The following is a 25,335-nucleotide window of genomic DNA, read 5'->3' as shown; positions in this document are numbered from 1 at the left end:
CACTCAAGGCTTGTAGCTAAACGCCATATCTTTGATCTGTCTCCCATCTACAGTATGATTAATTAAATATAATTGAATAGTAATTTCCAAATTTCAGTTAAATTTATTTTCACCTTCATTATTCTTTAAATGGTGGTTAATTAAATTAAATACTAAATCAAAAGTGCTTTTGTGCACCTAAACGTAATTCATAAAAGGCTCACCGTTCCTGTAATAACACATTTTATTTATTTAAAAGTTACAATTTGATTTACAGGCAAAAATGTAATGAACAGAGAGAGTTTATCAGGCCTTTCGAAATGTCACTGTGATCTGAAAAGGTGTTGTGAAGAAAACAAAATGCATTAACAGTGCCCTGTACAGTCAGACTAAAGCAAAAAGACTGTGCAACACACCCCTGTATCTAAGAAAAAAAAGATTACAAATACTCAAGACTTTATAAATAGGAAATACTGTTTTATACATAAAACTGTATAAGTGTTGCACATCTTTCCTTAACAGTGTGACAAAAAGGCAAAAGGCATTAGAAAAGAAAGCCCATCATGTCTGATTAAAATTATGCTGATGTGACTGCAATCTTTTCCCTACGCAACAGGCTTCTATTAGACATTTTGAATACCTACAGGGATAAAAAAATTAACAGTGTAGTTTTAAAAGATATTATCTGTTAAACACACAACCCCAGGGTATGAGAAAGAAGTTGAAGGTGTTTCCTGCTTTCAGAAGAGAATGAACCGATAGTGCTGCCTTAGCACAGCCAAATCCTTTACCTTTCAATCATAAAACAAACCAAAGGGAGTGATTGTTTCAGGCGCTAACTGTAGATGTAAAGAACCGAGCACAAAGAAAACGCAGTTTGTGGCAGGGAAAAACAGGCCATGTACTTGCAGGCCTTCGTTTTTTTTTAAATTAAAACTGATTTTGAAACCACTAAATTTCGCAATTCAGATTAAAAGTGGGGAAGGGTTTAGATCAAGTAGAAATTGTGTTGTAATTAGAATCAAATGAAAATGCATGCAACCAATACTAATTAAAAGTTACCTAGCAGCTTTAAGGTTTGAATATTTTTATTTTAAACATATAATGAGCTATTAAGTAAATTGCAATTCCAGGCTCTTCTCTGAAATAATAATAATAATAATAATAATAATACTTTTATTTAGGCCCAATATAAGAGAAAAGCCATTATTCTGTAAATAAAAATGAGAAGCGTATGAAATTCACAATTCAAACTCCTTCCTCACCTTTTGTTAATTTGTCCCTCAATGAAATACTGGGATTAAAATAGATATATACATATACAAGGCGACAAAAACTGAGCCATGTACACAAGCAAGCATTATATACCACAGAAAAAATATTTATTTAGTACAATGTGCTTGGGGCTGTGTCATGAAAAGACCTCATGAGGGAGGTTGTGGGGTTTCTTAATCACAGTCAGTCCTGAAACATCTGAGCATGTATTTACACAAAAAAACATTTTCTCACCCTAGATCATAATAAAAAAAAACATTCACACAAAAATATAACATTTGAAATAATTAATAGCACCAGTGTATCAGGTAAAGTCTTGCTATGCATAATGTACAAAGTTGCATAGAGCGAGTTTATTTTTGCCTTTATAAAATGTTAACATTTTCTGCATGGTTTGCAGTACACCTGTATAAAGCAGCAGCTTCAGGAAAAAAACAACAATCTGTAGTGTTATAAAAAATAACTGTATAAAATAAAATCCCACTTAACAGATATTTCATGGCTCGTACAGGTCTTGAAACAATAAAATGGGATTGTCTTTTCTCTCTTCCCAAGTAAATGGTTTTACTCTTGTTAAAGTAAGACTACTTGATTTTTACATTTTTGTGTGTGTTGTATAGAAAGCTACTTTAAATACTGCATGGAGCTCATGAGGAAGAATCTAAAATTATGCTGGTGATGCCAGGCATACCCAAGGAGTGATTAGAATGACAGTATATTGGATAGATCAGAAAGAGCATTCCTTCACTGACAGCTGGAGACTTGTGACATGTAACACTAAGATGGATAAAGAGGAAAGGTGCACCTGGTAATACCTGAAAATAAAGCCCAATAACTGCAATACAAACTCCAAGATGTTTCAAAGTCTCTCTGCAAAAGAGGAAGCAAACCTACAATTTATAGCTTATTTTATTCCAGAGACTTTGGGATAAAAATAAATAAGAGGTACTGTATTTATACAGACCTTCTCGTCTGTTTGAGAAATTCTGTATACCCTCTGCTTACAGTTTTGAGTTTGGGCTAGCTGGTTATCATGGCCATCCTCCAGAAAGAAGCAAACAGTCTTTGTGAGGTGCAGTCATGTGGGTGCTACTCTGTAGGTGTGTCCAGAGGAGCTGGATGCAAGGAACTGAAGTGGCTCTTTTTCAGGTTCTGCATCTCGTCCCCCCAAAAAATAAAAAGCTGCATTTCTTGTCTTTTTTTCAAAAAATAATCCTGGCGTTTATCCAAAGGGTTGATTATTTTTTCTCTCAGGAAAAAAAAAAGATCGTTTTGGTAAAACATGGCATTGTCACTTCAGGTGATAGGTGGAGTGTGAAGGAGGCAATCCAAGCCACTTTTCTATTGCTCTCTCAGGGTTAGGGCCTCTCTATAGAGGGAGTGTTGAAGCAGCCAGCCGGTAATGTGTTCTTGATGTCGTTAAGGTTTGCAATGTCCGCCTTGATCTCTTGGATCTGCCGGTCGTAATCGCTGATCATGTCCTCTTGGCTCTTGGCCGCCTCATTCAGCTCCCTGAGCTTTCGGTCAAGATCGCTGTCTTTCATGTCATTCTTGGCCTTTTTAAGTGAGTTATCAATGTCTGTCAACTTGCTCAAGTCCACGTTGGTAATGTTACCTAAAATCGGGGACAGAACCATTCTTTACTCATCTCTTACATGTGAAGACATTAAAGCCTTAAGCACAGGTACAGCAAATAGTCTATCTCATGAACTCTACGTGCAACCTTTGGTCAAAACCATGTTCAGCTGAAAATACAGTATGCCATGAATTCTGGAGGTATCATGATTTAGTCATACATCAAATAGATGCATGTGAATTGTATGCTGTTACAAAAAATTTTTTAGCTTTTCCTCCACTGCAGTCCATTTAGAAACTCTTAGTTGGCAGACTTACATTATGATTTTGTTACAGTGTTACTGGATTGGGCTGATGCTCTTATCCAAACCAACTCTACAGGGCTTCAAATACTTATATACTGTGAATATGAACACAATTCTTAGAAATACATGTCTCTCAGTAAGTAAACATTTATCATTTGTGTTTCTCTGGTTGCACATTCCTCTGGTATCCCCTAAAGATACTTACCTAGCTGGCCAAGAAGGTCATTAATGGTGGTCAGAACCATCTTGACTGCATTCTTTGCTTTTCGGGCATTGTCTTCCGCTTCCTGGGCCGCATTTGAAGCCTGAGGAACAAAATCATGTCTCTGAACACCAGAACAGAGCACAGTTCTTGGCGATATACAGTATCGCTGCCTTGACAGGATACACATTTTTTAATTTTTGTTTCTGAGGGAAAAATACCGTAACAAATCACACTCATTTAAAATGTAACTGATTCCTTCCAGATGTGTCCACTTTCCCCACAGCGTGACCAGACTGATGGGGAGTTTGTCTTATTTTAAGTAAATGCTGGCAATTATTTGTCCTGAATCATATAATTCTGTTACAACAGGAAAGGTGTATCAGGGAGAGTGTTCATATACACATCTCGGTAAATAATTTTAAATAAGAATATCATAGCTGCAAAGCATCTAACATGTTAAAGATGAAGACCATATTTTAACTTGTATATTTTGAAAAGTTAAAACAGATTCATATATCCTAATTAACACAAAAGATTTAAAGGACTATTTTATTCATGTATTTTGTACACAGTAAAATATCAATGTCGAACACTACCAGGCATGAATATACATCTTCTGATTCACCAAATCTCACTGCATTTTCACGCAAATATATCCACCACTTACCATGTTGGCCATCATCATGTCCTGGTCAGCCTCTGCCTTCTTCTTAGCCAGTTCCGCCTCTGCATCAGCCAGTTGGGTCATCATGTCATTGACCTCATTGTCCACCTTCATTGTCTCCTCAAACGTTTTCTCAGCATCTGCTCTGGTCTTGGCAGCATTCTGTATGGCACAGTTGTGCACAGACTTAATCTCTATGTAATGGCACCGTTTGCAGTGCTAGATTATTTTTAATTATTATACATTATATTAGCATTAATATTCATATAATATACTATATATTCTAATATTTAGATTATACAACAGTGTTATGTATGTATATCATGTATATAAAATGTTATAAACATAAATACAATGTTTCTTAAAAATGAAAAATAAAGAAGAAGCAACTGCTAATTTTTTTTCATTGTGTCCATTAAAGTACAGGCATTTTACAAAATTAGCTTTACCAGATAACCAGCCCTATTGAGACAATTTAACCATTGATAAAGTACAAAATTAATGGTCAGAATCCTATATCCTCTACCTTCTGGACTTCAGTGGCAATATTCTGTGCCGCCTCCGCCTTGTTTTTGGCCTCCCTGGCATCTGCCGCAGCATTCCCTAGAGCCCCCTCGGCCTGCTTTGTCTTCTCGTTGGCCGCAAGGATGGTGGCGTTGATGGTCGGGATCTTCTTCATCGCGTCTTCAGCCGCCGTCTTATTGTCATTCACTCGCCTGTCAAAGTCTGAAATCGACACGGGGGGGAAAATTGTGAGAACTCGGAAAACGTCAATGCGTGGGAAGAAGAGGGTTTTGTTTGAAAAGGGGGGGAGAGGCACTTTGGATCACTCAAACCAAAAGGATTTGTATTCTGACATCCGCAAATGCTCTTCTTTCAGGATTTGTTTACAAGTGCAAGAGTACGCCGGTACAGAAAAATGGAAAGGCTTAGCTTATAAACATAAAAGCATTTAAGAATGATTAGCATGGTCGACATTCGAGAAAAATGCTGGCGTTTGGTACCAAGCAAATTCAACCGTGCCTCGATAAAGTCTAACGATTATACCAGTTAGAGATTTTACTTTACTAGGCATGCAAAGGTCTTGAACAAGACAACTAGGGATAGGCAAGGGAATCTCTCTCCCACCTTTCAGGTTGTTGAGAATGTCTTGGGCTTCCTGGTATGTGCCTCTCCCTTTCTTGGCAGCTTCCTCGGCCAGTGCCTTAGCAGCGTCAGCTCGGGCCAGCAGCTGGTCTGCAGTCTGGAAAGACAGGGAGGTCTCCAGGTCAGATATAACCCCAAAAAAGCAGAGAAACAGGGGAAGAGCAGTACACCACACTCTGCATCTCTCTTTTTATCAAACAGCACAAGTGTTTAATTAAAGGTGGGGGTGACAATAACCATATCCTACCTGCTGCTCCGTTTTTCCTTTTTCTAGAAGCTTCCTGACTTCCACTTCCTTGCCCTTGAGGTCATCCCTCAGGTCGTTATACTCTTTCTCCGTCTTATCGATGAGTTTGTCGAGGTCTGAAGCCTCTTTCTTGATCTTGTTTGCTTCATCCTGAAAGCAACGAGAATGTCACCCTCACGGAATATTTTTGTATACAAAAATACACAATACTCAAAGGCACGAAACCTCTGGAATAAAATAAGCTAGACATTGCATAAAGCGGGTGGCAGATAAGCATACGTTGAAAAAGTGGGTCGCAAAAACATTTCTCACTTCAAGAGTTTTGGTGTCCACGGGTGGGAGGCTAGTCAAGTTCGCATAAATCTGCAAAGCCTTGTTCCCGGCTTCTTCTGCTTCAGCATGGACTTTGTTGGCTTGTTTCTCAAGGTTTTTAGCTAGGTCCTTGGCTTCAGTATACCTGGAAGAAAGTACGGAAATGTTACACTTCTTAACACTGGAACAAAAAACTGACTGTCGTACCGTTCCATCCAAGAAAACCACTAGGAAAACAATGTCTTATTTGGAAAGAGTACTGTTCCTTTGATCCTGGTCAATCAGGTTGAGAAGAGACAATACAGATGCAAAACTGTAACTCACTTTCTATTGAGTTCATCAATATCGCTGTTAATTTTGTTCTCGCTGTCCAGTGTCTTACGAAGCAGGTTATAAGCTTCTGTGGAGGTGTCATTAGCTTCCTTGGCAATCTTCTCAATTTGATCTGCGTCCATTTTGTGCCTATGAGAAAGAGGTAAGCAAACCATAACCAAAAAGCCCGGTTTCACTCACACCTCTGAAGAATGGAAAAAGATAAGAAAGCTGCATCTATGATTTTGATCTTACTTCTCTGCCAGCTTCCGAGCTTCCTCAGCTAAAAGGGTCATATTATTTGGATCTCCAGTTGAAGTGGGAGGTTTGATGTCCTACAACAATACAGAAAAAATATTAAGTCTGGTCAAAAGAGTAAGTAACATTGAGACTACAAACGACAGGCAATAATATTACTCTACTTAATGTTCACTTAACAATCAATCACTCACCACTTTATTGATAGCATCTTTAGCTTTCTCTAGCTCCTGTCTGGCAGTCTCTATCAGTTTTTCTGTATCCCGGACTCGAGTACGGGACTTGTCTGCCAGCTCTCCAGTATTGTCCACAGTTTTTCTGATATTCTGAAGTCGATTCCATTGAGTGCTCAATGTGTTATTGATGTCACCCAAGCGGTCAAGCAGTCCTTGATCAACATCTGCAAACAATTACAAATTCAAGATTTTGCGATTTAATAAAACAATCAATGGATCATTAACCTTAAAATAACTTTCAAAAAAGTTGCTGATTCCAATTAATGAGACTTCCAAGTTGTGGAAGCCAAAAGGTTTTTGTATTTCTTCTTACTGCTTTAAAAATGGTTCATGTACTGTGTGAAGACCATAAAAACAATGAAATTCATAACTGATCTGTACATCAGGACAAATAAGCCATTAGATTTGTGAAAATAATTTGAAGTCCTATGTCATCAAGGGTAATAGTCTTACCCACAAACCACTAAAGTGGTTTCCAAACCACAAAACCAATTAAAGTCGAACGTGACATTTCAGAAACAGTCATTTGTTAAGTTTGCACCTGAAAAGTTATGTCAATATCTTTTATGCCCACACTGTATTATACATTATTTTAGGAAATTTGGTCCATCACATAACCTGTTCTTCCAATTATCTCCAGACATTACTTTTACAGTACTTCCAGGAAGAATATGCATGATAATGGAACATACCAGAACAGAAGTTTAACTGCTACTTTATTTTTCTGGATTGTTAGTATTACAGAAAAATGTGATATGTGAAGCACTGACTCCCTTGGTCTACTGAACTAATACACTAACTGAATTGAAAATTTGGCAGATTTCACCGGCAACAAAAGCTGCTTCTAATTTACGCCAGGTCATCAACTGCTTGGCAAAACAATTTCTTACACAATGTGTTTGTTTGGCCAAAGAAATCTGAACTTCAGAACTCTAGTGAGAAAACACTGAATGTACCGTATGACTGAGTATGTTTTCTGCTCAAAGCAGTATGGCTGTCTGACTGATTTGATTCTCGTATTGGTTGCCTGTGCCACAGATTTCTCCTAAGAAAAACGAGTTATTCCAATTATTTCCAAGCATGTGTGATATCACTCCAGTGACAATACATTTAACATGCCTAAAGTGGGTATCTGCTCCAACAGAAATGGCTGTTATTTTGTTCTTGAATGTCAAACTACCGTGAAATTAGAAACTTTGGCAAAGCCTCTTGTGGAATGGCATCATACTTAAACCTCTGTCAAATAGCATCTTTGTGGTGAAATGTGCTGTATGTGCCAGCTGCTCTTCCTAAAAACTGTTCAGCCAATGTGCTCCAAACATCATAGGCATTTCCACTTTTTCTGCTCCCAGTTCACTAACATTGTTCAAAGAAATGGGGTAGATACTTGCATGAAAGACTGCTTGTACTTTTCCCATTTTGGCATTGTATAGGCCAGGTATAGGCTTTTAATAAGCTTCAAAACAATGGGTTTACCTGGAATTAGTCTCATTCCAGAGGTTATTGTATACCGCCAACAACAATATCGTTACCTTTGCTGGCTTGTGCTTCTTGCAGGAGGTCCATGATGGCTTTCTCTGCCTCTTTCAGTCGGTCTTCAAAGGCCTTGTCACTCACAGCTTCCTGACTGGATCCTAGGTTCTCGATCAAGGTCTCTAGCTCCTGCAGTTTTCGTCTCTGCTGGTTCACCTGCATAATCAGGTCAAGTGGTTATTTAAGATGCAATGGTCATCACGAGGGATGTGAACATACTGGATTACAGGAAAGAAAAGGCAGAAGTCTATACAGTGGAAAACTATTACTGTGACGAGTTGTTGGGTTGCCTTGTATACCTTATCTTTCACTAATGAGTAGCAGGATGGACACTCCTGACAGCCAGGCCTTGAGCTGTTTCTGAAGTAGTTCTCCTCACACATTTCACAGTGCATTCCCACAAAGCCTTCTCTGCACTCACACCTGCCATCCTCCATACACTGTGCAGTCCGGGAGCCATAAGGGTCACAGTCGCAAGCTGTTGGGAAAACCGAAAGATGAAGCAACAATGTGTGACCTAAGGCAAACGTCCACAGTGGGTGATGCAACATTCAGAGCTATGTGAGCCAAATATCCCATAAAAACAAACTGACTCATTGTTTGCTTGCACACAAGATTAATTACAACCGTTGACTGAGACAATTAAAAGGCATTCATGTCCTTTAACAAAAACATAACAGTCACAGTGTTAAAAGCAAGCAAGAACCTCATCTTTGTATTCTATTAACTGATAAAATTCTAATTTTAGAACTAGGTGTCCTGTGGTGGCTCTGTGGCTAAGGATCTGCGCCTGTAGCTGGAAGGTTGCCGGTCCGTATCCCACAGCCAGCAGAGGAATCCTACTCTGTTGGGCCCCTGAGCAAGGCCCTTAACCCCAACTGCTCCAGGGGCGCCGTATAAATGGCTGACCCTGCGCTCTGACCCCAAGCTTCTCTCCCTGTCTGTGTGTCTCATGGAGAGCAAACTGGGGTATGCGAAAAGACAAATTCCTAATACAGGAAATTGTGTATGGCCAATAAAGTGATCTTAATTTTGAGGGGGGGATAAGGTGTGATGAAAATGATTAAAACATTTATTATGTAAGAGTTAATAAATGGAACACATCTTCATAATGATTAGGTCATATTTGTACTCAGACCACGGAGATGCAATAAGCAGTCCAATAAAAGGTTTTGTTCTTACGTTTGCAACCATCTGATCCAAAGCCGAAGAAGTTGACTTCGCAGCGCTCACACTGTCGACCAGTGACCCCGGGATGACACTCGCACTGACCAGTGTTGATATCACACTGACCATTTGTGGAGCCCACTGGGTTGCAGTCACACCTGTCATGCCATGTCACAAAGTGAGTAATAGATCACATCCAATCAAGACACTACAACCACACGCTAACAAAATAAAGCACAAATAAAGAGAATATAACCCAATGGAAAGGTGCATAAATCTATATTTGCAAAATTATTTATTAGACTTGGTTTAATTCTAGTAAAAAAACGTCTTAATTTTTGCAGTTTGCAAAGGCTTTACCAAAAATACCCCTTGCTTACCGTTTGCAGCCCTGGCCGCTCAGCAGATTGTAGTATCCAGGCTCACAGGCACTGCAGTCCCGGTTGATGACATGCGGCAAACACTGGCACTGCCCTGTGACCGGCGAGCAGGTGGTCTGTCTGTCCACTGTACCGTAGGGAGAGCAGGAGCAGGCTGCGGATACAAAGAACAAGAGCACAAGCTAAAATACTCTTCCCAGACAGGAAGCAGAGAGGTACAAATTCTGGGAAACAGTTGTCCCCGGTTATTTTTTTTAAATTTGGAATTAAAAAATTATTGGTACACCCGCCAAATATGGGAGGCTGTCAGACACTTAACACCAGGCGTCATGGCTAACACTGGCCACACTGCTCAAGCAGACTGAGAACAGCGTTTAATCATCTGATCAAACTGATCAAAAGCTCCACAGTGCGTTACGGGAGAGTTCGCTCTGACTGGAGGAGACAGCTGGAGTGCCTATATAAGATGTCACTTGCAAACTTGCAGGAAAGTCACGGGAGTCACCGTTTCAAACGCTAAGCAGTCCCCAGGCATTTAAAAACACTGACAGTGCTCCATCAATAATGTCCCGCTGTTTCCGGAGTCCTGGCTACAGTCTGCTACTGACTGGCCCAGGCCAAAACGTGCAATATCTGGGCATAACAACATTTTTGAAAATGAACGCCAAACTTAAAAAAAAAAAAGAAACATGCATTTATCTTTAAAAAATGGCTTATGCTTTCATCATTAAGACTTAACGGTTCATGTTCTAAAGTAATGACTATCATTTTATATGGACATTTACAATTAAGCAATTAAAGAAGAGATTTTTTTAAAAAGTGTGAAGGTCAAGCTGGTTATTTTGAAAATAAACAGCATGGAGGAACCTTTGCATAGATCTGCACAATTTATGCGCTGCTAGCTTATGACACCCAGCCTGATGTTGGAGGAGAGCTCTTACGCTTGCACTTATCCGCGGGGTTGGCAGCCAGGGGGTTGCCAAAGAAGCCCTCTTTGCATCGGTCACAGAAGAACCCATCGGTGTTATAGATGCATTTCAGGCACTCTCCAGTCTCCCGGTCACAGTTGCCCACAGCGTTGGGGTCAATGTTGTCATTGCACTGACACGGATTGCACGACCGAACAGCCCCGTTCTGCCCCAGGGGATCCCCGAAGTAGCCGTCGTCGCACAGCTCGCAGCGCTTGCCTGAAAAATGCCACAGGAAGTTGAAAGAACAAAGCCTGTGGAGCAGCCTTTCAGAAAGGAATGAGGTCATCAGCACAGGTCTTTGGGGAAAAAACTACACCAGTGTGAAGATGGGATTTGTAGTCTTCACTGTATGAATGCCTGAGGATCCTTGTGTATGGATTCCATTTTTACTTATACATGTCTTAACTTTTGACATCTCTTAAGGTCTTAGTTTCAGGTGCTTATTAGCGACTGTTGTCAACCATAGGCAATCAGTCAAAGGCTCTGTTCCCACTTAATGGAGGTAAATCAGGCAAGGTACAAAAATCACCCCACTATTCATGAGGCCCTGGCTGTCTGGAGCACAGGAATTTGCAGATTTTGTAACATTACATCGTAACAAGCATAGTGTGACCTTCACAGCCTTTAAACATTATTACTTTTAGTATCAGTAATTGGCATGCTTGTACTCACTTGACATTTCTAGAACAAAGTATATACTGAAAAAATCATGCAACATTCTACTAACAATTCAAAAGAAACATTTGGCAACAATCTTTGGATTGAATTCTAAGACATTACCAAACATTTTAGTATTGTTCTACAGCAACATACACATACAAAAAACAGGACCGTTAATGAATTGTCAATTGAAACACACCCCTCGAGTGTTATGACTTACTATCCCCTTACAGATGATGTTTTTGATGTTTGTTAATACTCATTTATCAACTGTGCCAAAGTTTTAATGCAAATCTCTTGCAACTTGTTACATATCCCTGCCTAGTCTGGTTAGTCCGAAGCACAGAAATACTTACCCGTAGTGCCAGAAGGGCAGTTGGTACAGACCACCTCTTTGGTCACTGGCACAACAGCACAGGTGGAACCCGCTGGACAGGGGCAAGGCTTGCAGTCCGACGTGGTGCCACTGGACGAGTCTCCATAGTAACCATCCTCACACCGCTCACAGTTCGGGCCTGCTGTGTTATCTCTGCAGTCACAAACCCCTGAGACAAAGAAAAAGATGCGCTCTTGATTAGGATCAAAAGATGCATCTACAGTTAAAGACTTTAATCTTCATTACACAGACGAAGAAAAAGATTAATTGCAGACTCGACTACTAACTTCTTTATCTGTCCAAGTACATACTAGAGTGGAAGCATGTTATTGATGTAATATTTTCAATCAAGATGGAGTAAGTGAAAACAGGCAAAAGAATCATTAAAAAACTTCTCATTGAATAATCTTTTATACTTTCAAGAAAGCAGACCTACAAGAAATGAGAAGGTTTAAATGGAATACTTAAAGAAAAACAGGAGAGACTGTTTTCTATGCCGACATAACTGGAATAAACCACTTGAAGTTTTAGAAACAAGTGAGCAGCAGTCTAAACAAGATAGCAGACAACTTAAACTCAAGGACTTTGGCAAAGTCAACCTAGTAAACACTTTCCTAGTAAAGTGAAGAATGAAACAATTCAGAGAAGACAAGTGGAAACTGCATGGAAGTGCATTTAATTACCGACACTAGGAGAGGCATCTTTAGGTTGATTGTTTTGGGATATGGATTAAGTTACCAAGCCATGTTGTTGAAACTAATAAACTGGCTTCTTTCAAGAAACAGATGGATAAGATCATTAGAGAAATTAGTAACTAGAAGCCAACCCATCTAAATGGTCCAATTGTCCTCCTGCTAGTTTGTAACCTTCCTGTCCTAACTAACCGGTGACAATTAACTTTAATTCCACCAAAAACCAGAAGAGGGCAGTCACTGACAAGCACTGAATGGAGAAACCAGCTAGGCCTTGAAATAACAGTTCAACAATGGGAAAAAAAACTGCCTTCAGGTTCTAAAAACACATTTTTATTTAATTGTATGAAATACACAGATAGACAGAAGGGGAAGGACACTTTTTTCCCTCTTATATGAAGTTTGTATATAATTTTAAAAACAGAACTGGCCTCCATTGAAACACACTCTATGCATTTTAAATCTTTTTTTAGCATAACACTAAAAATAAAATACAGGCTAGGTTTATAGGCACTCAGATTTCATGCTAACAGGCCCATATACAAATTTACTGAGCACCTTATTCCATTACACACAAGGAGTTCTTGCATCTAACTTAGGTTGACCGACATCTGAAAGGTCACTTGTCTAAAACAGCACTAAAGTTCATTGCAAAAAACATGTTCACGGAGTGACTGTTTTTTTTGTTAGTTTGAAATGCATAAACAAGCCTATCCGGCAACTCAGAAGTCTGAAGGAGGTTAGTGCATCAAACATTTCCTTTTCCATGCCATTTCAATCCCGGGCACTTTCGGTACCTTCTTCCTATTTCCTGGATATGGGCCTGCCAGACTCACCAGTCTCGGGGTCGCAGGTCTCACTGTGGCCATTACAGCTGCAGGGCTCGCAGCTGCTGAAGGGCCCCAGACTCGGCCTTGATCTCCTGTATCCGGGGGCACACGCCTCACAGAACTGCCCCTGGTAGCCCTGTGGGCAGGTGCACCTCTCCACCCACAGGGCAGGAGTGCCCGGCCCACGGCGGGCCGTCACCAAGGTAACGTCATCCAGATAGCCAGCACCTGATGGACCGCACACAGGAAATGGGGAACATGTAAAAACTGGAACAAACGCACCGCTGTAGTTTTTTCTCGACAGTTTCCAAGACGCGCTGGAAATGTTTTGCCAGTTACATCTTACAAATAGTGATATCACAGTCAACGTTGCTGGTCCGTTTTTATACACTCTAATTGTGCCACCCACAGTAATGTAAAATGTGTTTTACGGTCTTCAGTTAAAAAGACCATCTCTGGTTTTATTTGTATTTGCAAATGGGTGTAAGCCTCACGCGATTTATGACTTGGCCACCAATTTTATTGCGTGCGATTTCCCCAGTGGAATGGTCTGGATTTCTTTCATGCTCGCGGCGAGCAAGTTCAGTTCACTGCTGCAGATTAAAGAGTGAATGACTACACGCAAGCAAACAAGAACTGCTCCTGAAAATATAAAATATGATGTCTTTCCTGTGTCAAAAATCTTAGTTTCCACCCCAAATAAGACTGTGTTGAAGACACAGTATGTCTCTTGGTTATTCCAAAAATGCTGTTTAGTGCTTACAATGATTACACTGAGTCTGTAGAAGACCTTTGCCTTTGTGTGTGAAAAAAGTTACAGGTTGTCTGTCTGTTGATTTGTTTACCTGTGTGGAAAAATATTTATATCCATATATATGGATCTCATAATATGCTGCAATTTAAGCCCTTAAATGTAGAAAATCAGCAGAAGTAAATAGTTTGTACATTTAACATTTTAGATTTAACGTTCTATGACAATCATTTAACCTAATTTCTCACTTCATTAACAAAATCCTCACTGGATATGCCACTATTGACTGCAAATATCTTTGTCAGACAACCAGGCTTTGAGAATTTGTTTCAGGTATTCTTCAGTTAAGATGGTACTGGGACTATCAAGAGACTTAAACCACACTAAATACACAAATTCAATCTAAATCTAAAATGTTTTTGTATTTTGATTTTGGCATGAGTATTTATTAATGACCAATACTTTAGTGCATGTTCACTAAAGCCTACAATGAACACCATCACTTAAAAAATAAGAATGAACATGTAACATTTGTTTAAATTAAATTATCTTATTCAAAACATTAAATGAACGGGTGACACATTACTAAACCCACTCTCTATTGGGTAAAGAAGTTTGAAAAGTAAACCTACTTCTCTCACTGTAAGTACCCCGGATCTTAATGGAAGTCAGATTGTAAAGTAACTTCTGAAATTCGGAGTGACTGAGGCTCGGCCTCCAGGGATAATCTGTTGCATCATGCAGCCTGAATGAGAGAGAGAAAAAAAGAACAACTGAAATATTCTTTTCAATCTGCCAAAATACAAAAAAAATCATCTGATTATAATCACGTCAATGGAAATTGTACCTTTTCAACCCAATGATAATTGGCTTATTGTCAAATTAAGTGACTTTAAAAACTACATTTCACAAAGTTCTTTTACACGGGAAGGATGTTAGTGATAAGGAATGAGGTTCATTTACAGTGTAGCCAAAAACATCTGGAAATGGTCTCTCTTCAAAATCTCAGACAAATATACTCTATATTGGCCAGACATTAGCAGGTTACGTAGGCCCAGTGATGGTCTGACTTTAGGCTGATTAAACGATCCCACTAAACCCCTGATTTTGAAGAATGCTGAACTTCTGTTTGCTGGTTGCCAGGGGACCGATCACAAACTCACAGTATGTCCGACAGTCTTGGCCTCTCACCTGAACACGTAGGTCTGCTTGTTCTCACTGGGGTAGGCATTGCCCTGTGCGATCAGTGGCACCGCTACCCGCAAGCCTGCCCCCTCCAGCACTATATCCTCAGCCGACAGGCGGGTGTCACGGCGATCCACCCGGAAACTCAGGGAGATGTTCTGCCCATAGCTCAGAAACTGGTTGCCAAGGAACTGCTCTGTGAAATTCACACAATCGCAATCAGGTCTCGTGCAAATACAGCAGTAGAGGCAACTCAATAAGGACCTCGACTACAAACTGGTGGTTAACGCGAGACTTCTTTCCTCTTTAAACAAAGTGTTCACACACAGAAAAAGTTGTAAACCTTACCAATTCAAACCTACTTTCTGTCAAACAATACGAATCTCTTACAAAAAACGTACAAGAACTGGTTGTCATGACTGTTTTAAATGCTGTCAATGATGCAGATGAATTGAAGTCTGGTGATTTTAGACTCTTTTGTTCTTAATTCTATTTAATAGTACGTATTCAGAATTGCCGCATTCCCAAGACTCGAAGCTCTACTTGCGAAATACCTGGAGCAACAAAGTAGATAGGGAAGTAATCTTCTGAAATCAGGGAGATCTCCTGTTGGCTAGGCAACCACTGAACTTTGACACTTGAGCCTTCACGCTGCTGTCCGGTCCAGCCTTCATCATCTAGGAGAAAATTTAAGCGTCAGTGGAACAGCAGCACACCACTGATCCGACACAGCCAAAGACCATCACCATGCAAGACATACCAAAAGTCTTTTAGAAGTTATTGGTCAGACTGAAGCATTTTCAGCACATTGTTCTGATTTCTGGTTCACAATTCCTCATACCAGGCTTGCAACAGGAACAGCTGTTAAGACTTTGAAGACAGATTCTTACCTAAATTTCTTTTCATTCCAAAATCAATTTCAAATATCACTCAGAAGCAAAAGGTTGTAAACACACTATATGCCTGACTGTGCGTACTTTAGAGTACCTACAGCAGACAACACAAATTAATGCTGTTAATGTATGTGACAGGGTGTAACACTTCTAATTTTGACATGAACATTTATTAAAAGAATACAGATTTTTGCACAATCCTGTGAAGGCAACCATCCACAGGTGGATCCGGATCCATTTCACAACTGAAAACAACTGTGCTTTACTACAAAGAGTATCAGATTATGAAAATCTTTCAAACTTTGCTGTCATGCTGCAGGAGGGGAAACAGTAAGTCGGGAACGATATTCTTGAAGTTACGCTTAACTACGAGAGCCGATTCTCGCTGGCAACCCCGATTCGGACTCTAGCAGTCTCCCAAAACGAAACCGTGAAGCTGAACAGACCCCTGCTGAAGGTGGAAGTGATGGTGTGCAGGCTGTAGCCATCAGCGCTGTCGCACACAGAGGAGTGCTGGAAACAGAAGCAGGCGGTACATCCCCGAGGGTTCAGAGGGTCAAGGTTAAAATATCCCAGCTTGCACCTGAAAGCACATCAACAATTAGTCAAGAGCTCCTAGCTGGAGTATGCCCTTTGTCGAGCTGGGAGGAAACTTCTGACAATTCAACGTGTGTTCCTTTTTTTGCTCCCCCTGGAGCGACATTCAAAAGACTCAACATTTTAACATTAGGCCAATTATAGCAGGAGAGACATAATTCAAAGCCCCACAGGGTTTTTAGCCAAACTAAAATAATCTGGAAACAGCCACCTCAAAAGAACAAAAAACAACTTCCTCCCAATCATTGGTTACGATTCAACCCCCCCACAGTTTAACATGTTTAGAAGTCCAATTTTTTAAAAAGTTAAAAGTTTAAAGTTTTAATTTTAGATAAATTCAGACACTGTACAGGAGAATAGCTCTAAAGGAGAGAATTGTTTTTGTATGTGTAATTCTGTTCTTAAATTATGAATCCCTTGTTTCATTACGTTTACAGAGTGCATCGGTCATGAACAACCACATTCCTCTTCCCAAATAATGCCCAGTCAATTAAAACTAACCTGACGCATGCAATTGGCACTCGACTAATAATAGTTATGTCATCACCCAAGACCAACTGGGTGGCTTTGCGATACGTGTGTCGGAGACAGTGGCTGCTATTTTCCTGCTGTTCTGAAAATGGCCAAGTGTAGATTTAAAAAGAGACTGTCTGCCTGACAGAGCAGAAGGGGAATTTTAATGGGTTGCCACACAATGGCATCAGTAAGTCAGTGGACCTCAGCTTTTGTACTGCTACTGTATATGAGTCCAAAGAAGGCTAAGACTTCTCATGTCCATGGAGAGAGGTGATATTCAGGGCCTATTTTCTCCCCCAGACCTGGAATGTGTGGATTGCTTTACGGACAAGAGGAGAATTTGTTTAATAGAGCATATCTATCACCTGGCAGGAAGCTATGTTAAATAAAACTCCAAAGTTGTGTGTAAAGAGCATTCGCACGAACAAGCAAAAGATTTTCTTCACAGGGTGGAAACCAAGTACTGTAGGTTACTAGCTGGATAAACATTCCTAATCCTTTTTTCCATAAGTGATTCACGTGCTATCTCTATTTGTTTGGAGGTATGCTTACACTTAAAAATTATTTTCATACAATATTATGGTGGCGCTTATTGCAATGTTATGAGAGCGGACAGACTCTTTTTACAGATTTTCAAAACAATCGTAACCTACATAACAGAAATAAAAATGACTTAAGAGCTGGAGTACTGCAATTTTTTCCAGTTTCGCTGACAATTACAGAGATAATACCTTTCAGCTCCATTATCGCACCCCACAGAATGTACTATAGCAGTAATTGGTAAGAAGCCTGAGAAATGTCAAAAGATCTTTCATTAACTGACCACTGAAATCGTATATATTACCCGCTGTAGTGTGAGAAAGCATGGCTCTGGCGCAGTACCTGTCACAACTGAACCCCTCCACATTTTCTTTGCACTGGCAGCGACCCGTCTGAATGTCACATTCCTGTGTGCTCCCTGCTGAGTGACACGAGCACGGCCTGCAATAAAGAAAGCACCGTCAAAACCCTTCACAAAAATGTCAAGTGTTCCCCTTTTCTGCAGCTTCGCTTCGAAGGCTTTTTAAAACAAAAGGTTGGACATCCTCGTGTACGTTTGCGAAGGAGTGAAATTAATCCAACGACTGTCATGATGAACGCGATCAAAAAATTTTCTATGTTTATATAAAAACTTGATCATGTACGGGCAGCATCGTGTTGCATTGCTGCCTCACAGAACTGGGGCCCTGGGTCCAATTCCTGTGGTGCTGTCTACATGAAGTTTGAATGTTCAGTGTTCACATAGGTTTCCTCTCGCCGACCAGAAACATATTGGATGGTTAATTGGCTTCTGGGAAAATTGGCCCTGGCGTGAGCATGTCTATGTGTCTGCCCTGTGAAAGACTGGTGTCCTGTCCAGGGCGTATCCTGCCTTGTGCCCGTAGCTGGCCCGGTTATCTCTGGCTCGAATCCCGTGACCCCAAATCGGATGAAAACAGTTCGAAAATGGATGGATGATCACGTACTTTCCAAAGGCACGCCCAAAACTTGAACTACCCATAACTGTGCTGTTCCATCAAATTCCCAAAATCGGCGCCAGGTCACAGAACTGGGGTCAGCAGCCCCGACGCTCACCTGCAGCCCGCCTCTGTGAGCGTGTGGTAGCCTGGCTGACAGCGGTCGCACTTGTCTCCCATCACACCTGGCTTGCAGCTGCAGCGGCCGCTGTTATCACACTGAGTGCTCAAAGACCCTGAAAAGATGGAAGCCGCTTTCAGCACGCAGTTCACAGCGTAAAGCAACACCAAACAATGCAAAACCAAAACAGACCCTCAGGAAACAAAATGTATCAGATTCCAAGCTTTTAAACCAGGAAAAAGATGCACACAAAAAATAAAATATAGGCAAATTATTTTAGACGCATGAAATAAAACTAAATTTAATCCATTCTGGGGTGTAAGACTGCATTCATATGGTGGCAATAAATGGTAAAACACTAATACAGAAATACCTTTTGTTTCTTACTAACAGAGTCTGGTAAATTATTTTTTTTCATAGAAACACAGAAGCCTCGATGTTTAGAGATGAAACCGGCATTTCACTTACCAACCGCATTGCAGCTGCAGGGCAGGCAGCGGTCACTGGGCCTCTGTCTGTAGTAGTTGTCACGGCAACGCTCGCAGTTGGGCCCGTCGGTGTTATCGGCACAGCCCCGGCAATGCCCGCCGTGCCCCGTGGCACGATACAGCTCGGGATCGAAGTAACACTCTGAAGACTTGCCATTACAGTTGCAAGCTGAGCCGAGGAAAAAGCGATTTCAGTGCAATGGATGGAAAACAAATCCGAAACGGAAAACATTTCGGAGGTCTTTGAGGCAAAGTGGCTGAAATGGCCTTGCTTTTCTTTCAGATTCTGAAGCTGCAATTTGTCTGAGATGGCTACATAACCTTACAACAAAACCAAGCTTGTGAAATACATATAACCCTGCACAGGTCTGTCCCTTGATGCAGAGATAAATCAGAAGTTCACCACTGAAATGCAGAAATGAGTTTCTGGCTACTAATTGAATTAAACTTGAATATAAATTAACATCAAAATCACCCAGCTCTAACAGCACAACAGGCTTCTCACGTGCTGCGTGGATGTGGGAAAATGTCTATTTGCTTTAAACAATGTAGGTGGGGAAGAAGCAATGTAAAGTGTAATGAAATATGCAAACTTTTACATACAGCTCTTTTGTTGGTAGCCTCACATATGGTTTGTCATTTTAATATTTGATTGTACCTACCTGAATGTTTTTCTTGGTACTCGTAAACCTTGTGTGTAAGACAGCTTGAATGAGTGTTTCTACTAAGCACGTGATTGATCTTTGCTTCTCAAAAGACTGGGCATTTTCCCCCTATATTTAAAAAAAAATGTCAAAGCCAATTTGTAGCTGTAGCTTACTTCTAGTAGAAGCCTTTGGTTTGAATTTTAGCTTCTTAAAAATAACTTCACCTGCTTCAATAACCAGCCAATGAACATCAGTTGGTACTGAGCCAACTGCATTGCTCAATTTCAATCTCTCTTCTACTGCTTGGGGCCAAACCTGAGAGAACAAACTTACGCAAGCACTCGTTGGGGTTTTCAGCTGTGGCTCTCCTCCAGGGCCGGTCGTTGTAGAAGCCTTTGCAGACACTGCAGTCGTCTCCCTCGGTGTTGTGCTTGCAGTTACACACTAATCTTCCATTGACGTTCTTTATGCACTCGCTTGCGTGCCCGTTGCATTTACACCTGAAGCAAGGTGAAGAAGCAAACATCGTTGAGGACAGATTTTATTAAGTTATTCCATTTAGAAAAACGTACTTAGCATTTAGTACCAATTGCTTAAAGAGGTTTATGAAACCCAATATGACCAAACTAATATGAATTTTAATATAGAATGTTTGCTGTTCCTGTCGCATGCTACTTTAAATAAAACATTTTTCTACTTTGCATTTTACTAAGATTACTCACTTATATTAAAAATTAAACACAATGCTAACAACGAGAACAAGAGCTTCCACTACCTAAAGATAGTTTCCTTCATCCACAAACGCACGAGTCATAAATTCTTATTTGCCTTTAGTCTCTGCTAGTAACAAACTTTTTATTACTGGATGCATGTCATGGCTTAATGTGTTTTTTTTTTTATTTGGGCAACTGGTTTTTCTGTGTTAAGATTAAAATAAAGTTAGGAGTCAATTGCTTTTCATGCCTCTAATTCACCCCTTGCTTTGCAGCTTATACTGTATTCAACTGCAGAGGGTATAGGACAGTTTAATGCAAACCAGACTGAAGTGCCCACGATTTCAAATACACCCTGGAAAACGTTAGACAGGAAGGTTTCAGAGCTTTGTGGAATAAACTGCAACAGATGTTCTACAGTTGCAGAGAAACATCAGCTGTTTATAACAGGGACAGTTAAATACACAGTATCTGGGAATAACAGTGAGTTGCATTATCCCTGACAAATATTTGGCAAGTACTTCCACCCAGACAAACAGGCCACTGCTGTTTTGTGACTATATTTTATACATTGGGACATTTGCCTCCCACAGAGATAAACGTTGCATGAGAACACGGTCTTCCTTCTGCTGACATCTGTATGTTTAATATCACTCTTTCCAAGTGTTCTCTCCTTGGGTTCAGCCCATAAAATACCAGTGATTGAGTATTGTGCCTTATTTACCCTGATAATCTTGGTATTTCGTCAATGGACATTCTCCACCTATTACGTTTTGACAGGATTCGCCAGCGAGTGGGAACTTGCAGATAGTCACTGTGGATATTGTTTCAAGAGTTTGGCAATGTTGTATGGAAAAAGTGAGGTACTGATCAAGACTTCAGTATAGGGAAGATGTATCATTACCTCCAAAGATAACGCTTAAATATAAATACATATATTTAATACATATATATATAATACACTCAAACAATTGGACGTTCTGGAAGGAAATCTCGAATAAGAAACGTGCTACAAACGAAAACGAAGACGTTGGATAAAGAAACTGAATTTCAGACACAACATTCACATCATTCATCACTCATTTGTCCATTTATTAGTGAATCCACCCACTAGACCCTTGTCTCTACATACTGTAATCCAACACTCCCATCTTGGAATTTCAGGAATGCATCTGTATGACGGAAAACTCTTGGAATTTCCAAACCCATTAAGTCGAAACATTATGAATACTAAATCTTTCTTGTTTTCTTAAAAGTCATGTCTATTTCCCTTAACAGAAAAGTGCTGATTTTGGAGAGCCAAGTTACACCCACATGAACAACTTTTTAACAACAGTCATGGAAAGATGTGAAAAAATCTGGAGGTGGATCACAATGAATACATGCACCACCATTCCTTTTCTAATCGATTTAACATACTATACACTATCCTGCACAACACTGTGTAGATAACATGTGGTTACAAAGGAGAAAAAAACTGGAGGGTCAGATTTACAGTTTTATGACAGAAGATCCAGCTTGTTCCATTTAGTACATCTTGTCTTTCCGAGTTGTGGAATCTCAGTCTCAATAGAGAATTTGTGCTGAACAAACAAGCCTTGTAATTTAATGGACTGGACCCAATCAGTCACGGAAATGTTAAAACAGATTTTTGAAGTTATTGCGAAATGCACTGTGAACTTTATAGCAGTACTTCTCTGCTTCATAGCAGTAATATATAATTATTGGGATTTTTAACTCAAATGATACACAGAAGGACCAAAAACACAGAACCCTCCTTTAGAACTGTTCAGTATTATCAAAGAACAACAATAATTCCTAAAAAATACATCATAGAAGATCTTCTAGGAATGATTTTCGTTATGGTCAAAAGTATTCTTCTTTCTTTTTAATAACAGCCATTGTAATGTTAAAGCATCGTAATGTGGTATGAAAAGTTTTAGCGATTACTTTTCATACCAAAAATAGCATATTAAAATTTACAGACCTATACTAATGTAAAAATACATAATTTACAGTTTACAGTACAGTTACAATTCTAGGAGTATATGACCTACTTTAGATTCAATCCAGGGTAATAAGCTTACACCATGTCAAATTTGAATGACATTCTTTCATGGAAAAGCTTTTGAGCATTTGCAAAACATATTGTAAATACCAGTCCATATATACACTCATATGAACACATGCTTTTTGCATGTTCCAGACCATATTAGAAGGGGAATTGGATAATTAAATGCTTTCTGGCACATAGTTTAGGAAACAATCTTGTGGTTCTTTTTGTTTTGCTACAAAAACAGCTAAAGCAATCATGACCTGTCAGTATGACCTTCTTCTGAAACAATGGAATTTCAGAATGATTTACTGGCTGACAACAGAGATGCTAGCGAGCAACACTAAAAAGACAATTCACTGGTTCTACAACGGTCCTTTGTGCTTTATGAACATAAATAGTGCTTTATGCATTTGTAGCGCATTCTGGATATTAAATATGTCCGCTAAGTTACTTATTTCACTGCCATGGCACCCTGCTCCAGCACAAAACCAAAGGACAAAACTGTGACACCAGCCTCACCTGCCACCAACAGCAAAGTCAGAGATGGCATAGTAGTATGATTTGAGGACTTTGGGATCATTGAAAACTTCATCTCCAAAGGTGTTGAGCCTGTTCAAGGTCACCCGGATGTCAGTAGCTGTCACCCATTCCTGAAAGAAAAGGCCAGACACATAGCCAGTTCAGCAGGTTAGTGACAAATAAACACAAAAAGCATAATTTTCTATATATATATATATTCTGCACACAAACTTGACATACTGTATGCATACATATTAGGCCTGGCATTTACACAAATGTATAACTGAATATATATTTAGACATTATTCCACATTTTAGAGGAACTGCAGTCCCAATTTCTCAGACTGGTCATTAATTCTCAGCAACAAGATAAATTAATTGACAATATAGAAAACAATTACAAATTTAGAACTAAGCACAAAATCGTGAACTTACAATACAGCACCAGAAGTTTTGTTGTCTCATTCTGAATCTCAGAACATGACACAGCACATACCTGGAAATTTTGGCTTTTTTGCGGTGTACATTGGAGGTTTTACAATTTACTGTGTATATTTTACTTTTACTGTGGTTTGAAATGTAAGAATCAGCATTGATCAGTTCTAAGCCTGAAACATACAAATAGTGTTGGAGTTCCCCTTAAAAATGGTTATTCTTAAAAAAAAAGTAATGACTAACTATTTGCATCATCAACATTTAATCAAAAATCGTTAGAACAGCATTAAGCTAATTACATGGTTTATAAAGGGGGAAAACAGACTTTGGTTCCATTTAAGTTTAAGAGAAAAGTGTGATTCTTAAACCACCTACGTATCCTCTGTGTATTTACAGTTCTTAAAGAAATGTATATCATGTTACCCCTGTAACCTCAGTTTTAAACACATTTCAGGCTTTAGACAGAAATTTTAACTATCAGAGAGCTTCTTCTCTCTGACCTTGATCAGAACACCATCCTGCTACCTCCTAGAAGCCAAAAAAAGGAAAAATAATTTTTCAGGATGCCATCTGGAACTATTACACATTAGTAAATTCCATGTGACATTGTTGAAATCATGGTTCAACAAGAGTTTTATGTTCCAAACAAACTTTAAAGCATGACCTTTTCTGTACATCTTGTAATAACAATGTCCAACAGGGAATTTATTCTATACCCTTGAAATAATCTGCCTGTGAAATTACTCTCTGCGATCTAAACAATTTACCAATTTCCATGGAGATAACTGAACTAAGGCCATGCAATGAAAAATCTTATAAATGACATAACATGGCAAGATATTTAAAATGAAAATGCCTGTACATTTCCTTTTCATTTTTAATATTCCATCAAGCAATTTGACTATTACAAATTTAATCTGGATCCTAAAAGTCCCAGCTACTTCCTGAGGTACAGATCCAAATAGGTCACACTCCAGATACTCAGACAAGTAACAAACCTAAGCATTTTCTACAGTAAGAGTTGTGAAGGCTATGCTCCTTAAAACAAAAAACTGTGAACTAGGCAACAAATGGACACTGTGGAATTCTATAGGTGCATTTATATAACAGGAGCCCACTCCTCACACATAGGACTGAGGGTGAATGGAACAAGAGAGTTATATTTCAACTACCCCATTAACCCAAATGAGATTAAGCATGGAGAAATAAGATACAGATTAAATTTTGGTTTTGCTTAAGATATTCAAAAACTTTGAATACGTAATAAAGCAATAAAAGGCAAATAGAGGAAAAATTGTCTCTCAGGGACACAAGCAACAGCATAGAATACAAGAATACACAAATCAATGAAAATATTCTGTATCACACTACACAGTATGACAATCATATTGTTTTGTGGTTTTGCCAACAAGAAGGAAATTATTCTTTTAACAAAAACATGCATGTAAGCCCATTAAGCAAGCTGTTTTTCTTGCATGAAATGTATCGCACCTTAAATGTCTGGCTCTAACTCTCTCCATGTTGTTTTTATTAAATCCCTTAAGCATTGTCATCTGCTTGCTAACAGTTTCATTACAGACATCTGAACCTGATTACAAGCTATTGCTCAATCACTGAGTTAAGCCAAGATATGACAGGAGGCTGCAAATGTGGAGTAGTGATAGACCTGCCTCTGAGATAATTTCTGTGAGTAGCAGATAGCTTTACCTACCCCGCCATTATTATTTCATTGTTTTTCCCGTTTATATTTATAAGATTCAGTCACTGGTTAGTTAACTCATTCATAAACCTATTC

At 39.5% G+C, this 25,335-nt stretch overlaps 1 protein-coding gene across 1 annotated transcript in view; it reads right to left on the bottom strand.

The window, feature by feature from the left end:
* Positions 1 to 205: 205 nt before the first annotated feature.
* Positions 206 to 25,335, bottom strand: part of lamc1 (laminin, gamma 1) — a 75,558-nt gene continuing 50,428 nt past the window's right edge. Inside the window, exons 3-28 of the mRNA XM_006634632.3 lie at positions 23,106 to 23,236; positions 20,151 to 20,317; positions 19,151 to 19,339; positions 18,680 to 18,797; positions 17,948 to 18,046; positions 16,399 to 16,535; positions 15,614 to 15,736; positions 15,066 to 15,255; positions 14,507 to 14,619; positions 13,130 to 13,351; positions 11,582 to 11,770; positions 10,536 to 10,781; positions 9,595 to 9,748; positions 9,230 to 9,372; positions 8,347 to 8,525; positions 8,047 to 8,203; positions 6,473 to 6,678; positions 6,276 to 6,355; positions 6,033 to 6,170; positions 5,709 to 5,853; positions 5,397 to 5,546; positions 5,132 to 5,246; positions 4,530 to 4,729; positions 4,007 to 4,165; positions 3,340 to 3,439; positions 206 to 2,869 (exon numbers count right to left, since the gene is read on the bottom strand). Of these exons, the coding sequence (XP_006634695.2) occupies positions 2,613 to 2,869; positions 3,340 to 3,439; positions 4,007 to 4,165; positions 4,530 to 4,729; positions 5,132 to 5,246; positions 5,397 to 5,546; positions 5,709 to 5,853; positions 6,033 to 6,170; positions 6,276 to 6,355; positions 6,473 to 6,678; positions 8,047 to 8,203; positions 8,347 to 8,525; positions 9,230 to 9,372; positions 9,595 to 9,748; positions 10,536 to 10,781; positions 11,582 to 11,770; positions 13,130 to 13,351; positions 14,507 to 14,619; positions 15,066 to 15,255; positions 15,614 to 15,736; positions 16,399 to 16,535; positions 17,948 to 18,046; positions 18,680 to 18,797; positions 19,151 to 19,339; positions 20,151 to 20,317; positions 23,106 to 23,236 (4,107 nt within the window). The 3' untranslated portion in view covers positions 206 to 2,612. The remainder of the gene's footprint in view (positions 2,870 to 3,339; positions 3,440 to 4,006; positions 4,166 to 4,529; positions 4,730 to 5,131; positions 5,247 to 5,396; positions 5,547 to 5,708; positions 5,854 to 6,032; positions 6,171 to 6,275; positions 6,356 to 6,472; positions 6,679 to 8,046; positions 8,204 to 8,346; positions 8,526 to 9,229; positions 9,373 to 9,594; positions 9,749 to 10,535; positions 10,782 to 11,581; positions 11,771 to 13,129; positions 13,352 to 14,506; positions 14,620 to 15,065; positions 15,256 to 15,613; positions 15,737 to 16,398; positions 16,536 to 17,947; positions 18,047 to 18,679; positions 18,798 to 19,150; positions 19,340 to 20,150; positions 20,318 to 23,105; positions 23,237 to 25,335) is intronic.

The sequence above is a fragment of the Lepisosteus oculatus genome, chromosome 9 (genome assembly GCF_040954835.1).
Source record: "Lepisosteus oculatus isolate fLepOcu1 chromosome 9, fLepOcu1.hap2, whole genome shotgun sequence".
NCBI lineage: Eukaryota > Metazoa > Chordata > Actinopteri > Semionotiformes > Lepisosteidae > Lepisosteus > Lepisosteus oculatus.
The sequence above is the reverse complement of the archived record's forward strand: the minus strand, read 5'-3'. Positions and strand labels throughout refer to the sequence as shown.